The sequence below is a fragment of the Phalaenopsis equestris genome, unplaced genomic scaffold (genome assembly GCF_001263595.1).
Source record: "Phalaenopsis equestris unplaced genomic scaffold, ASM126359v1 Scaffold000765, whole genome shotgun sequence".
NCBI classification, from domain to species: domain Eukaryota; kingdom Viridiplantae; phylum Streptophyta; class Magnoliopsida; order Asparagales; family Orchidaceae; genus Phalaenopsis; species Phalaenopsis equestris.
In genome coordinates, this window is record NW_018165205.1 from 1,087,618 (window position 1) to 1,096,765 (window position 9,148).

The window sequence follows — 9,148 nt, forward strand, 5'->3', positions numbered from 1 at the left end:
AATTCTATGTAGTATATATATGTGTGTGTTTGAGCGCGCGCGGGGTCCCACACATGTGCGTAAATACATGCCTCAATTATAGAGTTTTGAAGCCGAACAAAAAATATTATGTTGGCATTAAGAAAATATCAGACATAATTTTTTGTTTATGGAATACAAATCAATTAAAAAAAAATAAAATACATGATTTAACACACAATTTTAGAAAAGGAGATCTTAAAATCAAAACTATACTATTCATAACATTTATAGAAGAAGTTTGTTATTTTGCTTGAAATAGCATGCTAACTTAACTCGAGGCAAAATAACATAATAATAATGCATTAATTACTTGGTATATGATTCATGTTAGCGTTTAGAAAATGATGCTGCATTATAAAATTTTAGAAATTTTAGGATTACGTTTACTCAATTGATGAAATATAGCGGAGGATTTAGCTTGAAAAAAAGCATTTTTATGCAATAAGGAAATGATAAATATTTATTGTCCTAAAATGGCGAGACAAAAAACAATAAAATAATATTAGCAGGGCAGGCGGCCTGTCACCTGTGTGGGCGTTCGTTCTCCGAAAGGACGAAGATCATCGATGAGGGCGGAGATGAATCTAGGGGTTGGGGAGATTGGCGAAGCCTCAAAAGAGATCCCCCTCTCTAGTGTTACGGATGGAGTTGTGGGTGAAGGTGAAGTATAAATTCCTTTGCTTGACCAGGGGATCACTTGATCTCGTCGTAATTCGGATCGCAAATGAATTTTAATCCGATTGCTCGAATTTTCGGGAAGCGTTTTTTCTTGCTGCCGATTCTACGAGTGTGAATATTCTCTCGTTTATTTCCGTGTTTGCCACGTGTTTGTTTCCGCTTCGGGCCCCCGGCTGGTAGATTCTTTATGACGAATTTGGTAGGTCAATCTTGGGTAGATTTTAGATTTGTGGTACTGATTTAGTTCTTAAGCGATGTATTGGGGAGCTCACGGGAGTGTTCTGGGGGGAATTTTAGGGTTTTGGTTCTTACGAGCTGTTTGGTTGAGATTATTGATGATTGTTTTTGTTTTTTTTTTCCCTCTTTCTGCTCCATGATCGCCTTTTTGTTGAGCTGTAATTGTTAATTGCGAAAAAAATATAACTTTTGTAGCGTTTCCTAGATGCAGTTAGTTAAGGCAGTTTGTCATTGCTTAGAAATAAGTATATTGGAAAATAAAGTTGGAGTACTCCTTGAATCATAAGCAGCACCGAGATTAATTGTTTTTGCAATGAATGAACAGAGCTTTGAATCCTTTTTCCTTGTTAGATTGGTTAATCATCTAACATTAGAGTTAATCAAATTGTTGCTTACATTTGAGGGCCTAGGCTTGATGCGGTAAAAGCACCAATTTTTTTTCTGTTTGCTTGTTTATTTGTGTGAATCTACATCTATATATCATTTTATTAACGCCAAGATTTTATGTGATTAGTACTGCTAACTTCAGCACCTTTTTAATCTTGAGAAGAACATAAATAATTTTGCCCCCTCAGTAGTCCAATCTTTTCTTGACTGTATATGTACACAGCTACAGCCATTTAATCTCATGAAAAGGTGAGTCTATAACACTACAATCTCAAATTCTTCTGAACCATATGATTAGAATCATCCAACCAATCCTTCTGACATCATTCTCAATATAAGCTACAATCCATGGTTTGATACTCTTAATCATACCTTTTTTTCTTAAGGAATCCCCTCCCGAGTCCTTAGAGGTGCACCTCAATTGAATGAAAATAAATGTAATGCTCAGCAAACTACTTGCGTCTCAATTCAATAAGAGCTCCTTCATGTTTATTTGATCAACTAAGCAAACAAACTTGGGCATATTTTTTTATAAATACATTGTTTTTAAACGAATAAACTTGACCAGCTTTTTACTTGATTTGTTTATTATCATGAAAATTGTCATTTAAAGCTTGTGGAAATACTCATTAAGAAACTCCATTAAGACTCAATATAATACGCAATATAAAGATCTATACAAAGCTTGATTATGGCTCATTCATGGTCATTTTGGTTCCAGCTTCTTAGTTTTTCAGCTGCAACTTAACTACCTCAGGAAGCTATTGCGGGAAAATTAAGTGGTTGTTTGTTGCAGCTGTGTGGAAACAACTGTGAGGCAGTTGTTTCTGGACAAATGACCTTTCTGCCTATGTTTAATAATATAGTTTGTAACAAAACTGTGACAACCTTATATCTGATACTTCAAAAGCATAAATTTGTAAACCAGCTTTATAAAAGGTAAAATACAAATGATTGTAAATTAAAACACATATCAATGAATGCTCAAAATCTAACATGAATGTTGAAAATATATTTTACATAGATAATAAATTACACAATCTTTGGAATAATTTATAAATAATTCAATTACCCTCCGACTAACGTATCAGTGATTTGTTCCCGAAAGTCTGTCATGTCATCTGCACCTTCTTTTTCTTTTGTTTAAATAATAGAATGATCATTGTCATATCGTGGCAGAGAATGCCCAAGGTGGTACTCGAATGCTTGTGCAGATACTTGCTGTTGATGCTTTTTCGGCACTGTGGAAATCAATGTCGTTTCGAGACAGATGCCGCCTAATATAATTGTGCAATTATCGTGGCTATCACAATTTGAACATGTTTGGGAAATGGGTAAGATGACATATCGCGTAGTATAACCTATATTTTCTTCCAAATGCTAAAATTCCTATCGATAACACCCCGTAAGGAGAAATGTCTTTTGTTAAACATATCTTTTCTGCCACCTGTAACATTGCTGACTCGCTGCAATGTATAGCTAACATCCACCAAATAATATTTTCCTGGAATGTATTTCAGGTTCAGTACGATGTTTAAAGTGAATAACCAAAGGATTTGAGGCAACAACATATTGTGCAGAGGATGTGGGAAGTTGTAGTGAGGATTCCACTTAGCATACTTGAAAATTCTGCTGTCGTTCGCACTGCCCCTCCAATCGAGCATGACGAAAGTAAGACACATGTTAAAGTCACACACAATGATTACATTCTGCGCAGGAGCTCCGCAACGACTGATAAATGCAATCTTTTCATCATTTGTAACTCTCACATCAACGTAGGTTTCATCTATTGCTCCAATGCAATCTTACACAGATACATTTGAGTTATTAATGTTCGATATTCATATTTAAAATTGAATACTAGAAATTGCAAATGCTACCTTAAAGAATGACTTCTAACGCGTTGAATTTTCGTAGGAGTTTGTGCAAATGTTGAATCAATTGATTTTATAATTTGTGTTGATAGACTTACAAGTACATTCAAATCCACAGAGAAGTATCTGCTAATCGTCTCAAATGAGTGTTGGAAACGTTTCATCGCACCACACATTGACTCGTTTTATGATAATATATAGAGCCTCATCACCAACACCTCACGCTGAGTCGTCCTCGATGACTTATGAAGACCATGAAATATACTAAGTTCTGCTAGAAGATCAATAAATATTTCCGGCTTGATGCAGATTATATTGTTGAATCTGGTTGGATGCTCGACAAGCAATTCCCCAACCCATTTTGTCTCTAATATAAGATGATGTAAATCATGGAGAGCAGTCAATGTACCTGTTGTAATACTCACGATCAAGCAGATTGTTGCATTTCTCCGTCTCCATCTTTCTTCATAAATCAATGCCTTTTGTTCCCTTCAATAAACTGATGTTGAGCGAATACAAACTCAAGTTCTAGGTGTTATACATGTAAATCATTGATGCCCACACAGTTTCAATTCATGTCAACCAATCTTAAGTGAAATCAAGCATTACATAACATTAAAAATAAAGATGATAATAATAACTTCAAACATTTGAATATTAATTCATCCATTAACTAAAACATCAGTAATAAAGTCAATTCAAGTACTATTACGTTAAACCACGTAATATCTTGCAATCAGATCCCTTACAATTACATAAAGAAGGCCATCCAGGTACTATAAGGTTAATCTCTTCCAATAGAGCAATGGAGCAAGTACAAAGGAGCAGATACAAACATACCACTCAATTTTCATGTATTAAAATATAAGAGAGCAGGAGGATAAAGAGATGCATGCATAAGAATTGTGTGGTATGTAACCAATTAATTTCAAGTTGACAGCCATGATGTTTACAACCTCTCCAAAACAAATAATCTAATCATATCAACATTCCCTGCACCAAGTGTGTAGGGAACACATCCAAAGCAAATGCTCAAAGTAATTACCCCCATGAAAACTCCCCATTGGAAATTGATGCAAATACATCCTCTTCATATAAATATATTCAACCAAGAATCTTTCATTAGAAAGCGTGCATCAGACTTTTTAAAAGCTAAATTTATGGTATTTTTGATATGTTCTCAAAGAACAAATATTATAGATAGAATTGTACCAATCCTAGGAATTTAGGAATCATTTTAAAGAAGCAGAAAAATAAATATTTATTAGAAGTAAGAACATTCGATATACACTGAAATGAGTTCCCTAAATGATTCAAAATAATCCTTAAAACCACACATCCAACTATAATAAACAATTTGAACAGCTCGAACAATAATAATGAACATAGAATAATCCTTAAGAACACATCCAACTAAACATCCAGCTTACGGGTAGGATAAAGAAATGACAGCACTCAGGTATAAATAATGCCATTGCTACAATCACAAATACCTTGATCAATGTTGCAAGATAGTTTTACTACCTCATAGAATTGCTCCAAACAAAACACTCAACAATGATCAAGGTATTTGTGAATTTTCAAGAATCGACTAAAGCATCAGTGATATGATCTCGCAACATAGCCATCTCATCCACACATTCTCCATCATCAATGCTGGTATTGATGATCTCATCATCAATTTCCATCATCTATTCGCCCAAGTGATATTTATTTGCTTTTGTGGCATTGATTCATTATGATCGACACTTATAAAGTAAATGTCAAAATGCAAATGATTAAATCGTATGCAATTATGAAGTGTCATTGTTACAACTACAATTCTAACCTATCTCTCAAACGAATATCCTAGCATGTCCCTTAGAATAACCTAATTTTACTTCCGAACTTTGAAAGCCCTCTCAATCATACCTCGTAGTGACGAATGACACTCATTAAACATTTCTTTTCGCCCTCGCACTACTTGACTAGCTCTCTCAAAGTTTGGAATGTGGTATCTTGTGTTGGAAAATGGTTTTAAAAATCTTTGTTGTAGTGGATTATTGACATCCACTACATAGTATTTACTTTTTATGACAATCAACCATGAGTTACTATGTAAAACTTTAGGATAAGATTTTAGTAGGATTTATCCAACCTAGAGGCGGTAGGGAAAAGTTTTGCATACGGGATTGTGCGCAGACTTGAAAATTCTAATGTCATGAGCATTACCTTCCTAACCAGCACTGACAAAAGTAAAACACATATTGAAGTCGCATATTATCATTACATTATATATAGGTGAACCACAATGTCCAATATATGCTACCTTTTTAGCATGTGACACACTTGCATGAACATGCGTGGCAGCAATGTCACCTATACAATCCTATATGAAATAATAATAGTTTCAAATTTGAAGATTTTTTTTATTTTTGATGCAAAAATAAAAAAATCTCCATATATCTTGAAGTATGAAATATTCAAAATTGATAACTCTGGAAGACATACTTACCGATGCATTTAAATCCAATAGAGAAATATCTCCTTATCATTTCAGATGAATGCTGAAATCTTTCACATGTCAACCTTATTGATTCATTGTGTGATAAAATATAAAGTGTTATGTCAAATACCTCTTTCAAAGTTATTGTGGGGGCACCAACGAGATCATGACTATTGTGCAATTTGGTCAATAGATCAATAAAAATTACTTGGCTTATATGGAACATGTTGTGTAATATGTAATTATGAAGTGTCATTGTTACAACGACATTTCTAACATATTTCTCAAACGAATATCTTAGCATGTCCCTTAGAATAACCTAATTTTACTTCCGAACTCTGAAAGCTCTCTCGATCATGCCTCGTAGTGACGAATGACACTTATTAAACATTTCTTTTCGTCCTCGCATTACTTGACTAGTTGTCTCAAAGTTTAGAATGTGATATCTTGTGTTGGAAAATGGTTTTAAAAATCCCTATTGCAGTGGATATCTGGCATCCACTACATAGTATTTATTTTTTATGACAATCAACCATTAGTTACTATGTAAAACTTTAGGATAAGGTTTTAGTAGACCTAGAGGCGGCAGTGAAAAGTTTTGCATACGAGATTGTGTTGCAAACTTGAAAATTCTAATATCATGAGTGTTACCTTCCTAAGCATCCCTGACAAAAATAAAGCGCATATTGAAGTCGCATATTGTCATTACATTATGTTTAGGTGAACCACAATATCCAATATATGCTACCTTTTTAGCATTTGACACACTTGCATGAACATGTGTGCCATCAATGTAACAAATACAGTCCTATATGAAATAATAATAGTTTCAAATTTGAAGATTTTTTTATTTTTGATGCAAAAAAATTGACCTCTATATACCTTAAAGTATGACATATATTTGGGATCGCAAGATATTTTTGTACGAATATTTTGGAAACTAGGGTCTTCAAAATTGATAACTTTGGAAGACATACTTACCGATACATATAAAACCAATCGAGAAATATCTCCTTATCGTTTCAGATGAATGATGAAATCTCTCACATGCCGACCTTATCAATTCATTGTGTGATAAAATATAAATTGTTATGCCCAATACCTCTATCGAAGTTATTCTGGGGGCGCCAATGGATCATGACTATTGTGCAATTCAGTCAACAGATCAGTAAAAATTACTTGGCTCATATGAAACATATTACGGAATATGTTAAGATGCGCCCCCCCCCACACACACACACACCAAGAAGTTTATTGACCCATTTGTTCCCGGTAAATGTTGAAGTCTTTTATGGCATGCGAGAGATGGTTGATTCATAGTACGCAGTGACTACACACACAGTTATTGTAATAATTTTCTTGCAATGCTCTTTATGTACACTCTCAGTGGGATTCATAACTGGAAAAGTAATAGGCAAAAAAAATATCAAAATTGCAATAATAATAGCATGTGCATTTGCTAACATAAGGTCACTCGTCATACTTGCTAGCATCAATAATAATATTTTTGTCAAAAATAGATGATAATATGAAAATAGAATAAGAGTAATTATTCAGGTAAAAAAAAAGGAAAAATAGAATAGTCCAATTCTTAATGGTTATTATAAAAAAATGTTAGGTGCATTTCATACAGAACACTAATAGACAATAATAGTTAGATGTTGCGATTTTAATAGAAGAAACATAAGTAATGGACCCTTCTTTCAAGTGTTTGGACGTGAAAACATCTTTTTTTATCGGATTTTCAATTGGTTTCAGTGATTACAAATATGAGGGCATATTTTCAAAAACTTTCTGTATATGTTCAAATATTTTTGTTACATCAGAAATAGATGAAGATTGTTGTGCATTGGTGGAATTAGAAGATAAGTTCGTGCATATTGTAACTAGCTCGGTTATTTGGCTTCTTAAGTACGCATAACAATTTTTTTTAGTACGACTTGCCCTTGCTTTTAAAGAAGGTGGTGTCCGTGCATTGCTAGATTCACTAATATCATTTCTGTCTTGTGGTGATATCTCAATTGGTTAATCCAAAAACTCTTTAGGCTCTTTTGAACCCCTAAAGAGTCCAATAATGTTCACCAGTCGCAACAACCCTGCCAAATATAACATTCAATTTCTCCTCTTGCTCTGGTTCGATTCCACCAAACTTAAATTTCTTAGCACTTGGTACAACCCGTCGTTCATATAATCAGAAGGAAACAATTATATATAATATATGTGCATTCCAAAAAAATTTAAATATATATGTCTTAAAATATATTTGATCTCTAATTTCTTTTTCTACCAATATGTTGCTATATCTATGGTGTTTCTAATTGGATCCCAACCAAGATCAGTGGATTCTCTTTTGAGCTCTTTCCAGATCTTTCAGTCATTTTTTAATGGGTCTCATTCATTCTTTAATTGGGTTCGATCTTACACCCTCTCGGCTTTCTTTTGAAAATTATTTGTAATGTTACGTCAACCTTTGTTGTTGAAGTGTGTTGTTGGTTTATTTTCTAATTCAGTTTCTTTCATAAATATATCACAAAAAAAAATATTATTTCTTTATCCCATATAGATGATGTTACGCCTTCTCTTGATCGCTCATTTGCTGACATAAGTTTAAAAAAATAAGCAAAGGGCATATAGCAAAAATAAAATAAAATAAAATAATCATGACAGTATTTCAATCTAATAAGATTAACATTTATGAAGAGCCATTATGCAAAGAGGCTTGCTTGTTTTAAATAAATTAATTTCCAAGAAGACTGTATAGGCAACTAAAGACCTCCATTTCAACTATATTGAGAAGGATAAAGATCTCTCTCTAGCTATATAGACCATGTGTGAATTTGTAACAATAACCGACTATGTTACTGCTACATTGTTTCATCAACAACAACAACAACAAAGCCTTAATCCCACTACGTGGGGTCGGCTACATGAATCCTTTTTCTCCATTGCGTCCTATTTAGTGTCATATTTTCATTTAGTTCTAGTAAATTAAGATCATTTTTAATACAATAAGCCCAAGTCTTCCTAGGTCTACCTCTGCCTTTCTTAACACAAGTCGAATTTAAAACATCTACTCTCCTAATCGGATCATCTAATGGTCGACGTTTAATATGACCAAACCATCTAAGACGACTTTCTCTAATTTTGTCTGTCACAGGAGCTACACCAACCCTATCACGAATATATTCATTCCGCATTTTGTCTCTAAGTGTAAAGCCACTCATCCACCTAATCATTCTCATCCCGGCAACACTTAACTTATTATTATGCTTCGCTTTTAAAGGCCAACATTCAGCGCCATAGAGCATTGCAGGTCTCACCACCATCTTATAAAATTTTCCTTTCAGTCTTAGCGGTACTTTTCTATCACACAAAAGGCCCGAAGCATTCCTCCACTTCAACCAACCAACTTGAATTCTACTATTAACACCCCCATCTATATCACCATCGCTTTGGACAACGGACC

At 33.9% G+C, this 9,148-nt stretch overlaps 1 protein-coding gene across 2 annotated transcripts in view; it reads left to right on the forward strand.

Annotated features, from left to right (window-relative positions):
- The first annotated feature begins 521 nt into the window (after nucleotides 1-521).
- The window catches only part of LOC110031070 (U-box domain-containing protein 4), a 31,692-nt gene continuing 23,065 nt past the window's right edge, over nucleotides 522-9,148 (forward strand). For both annotated transcript variants that reach the window (XM_020734105.1, XM_020734107.1), the window contains exon 1: nucleotides 522-681. In XM_020734105.1, coding sequence (XP_020589764.1) covers nucleotides 588-681 — 94 coding nt within the window. In that variant the 5' untranslated portion in view covers nucleotides 522-587. The remainder of the gene's footprint in view (nucleotides 682-9,148) is intronic.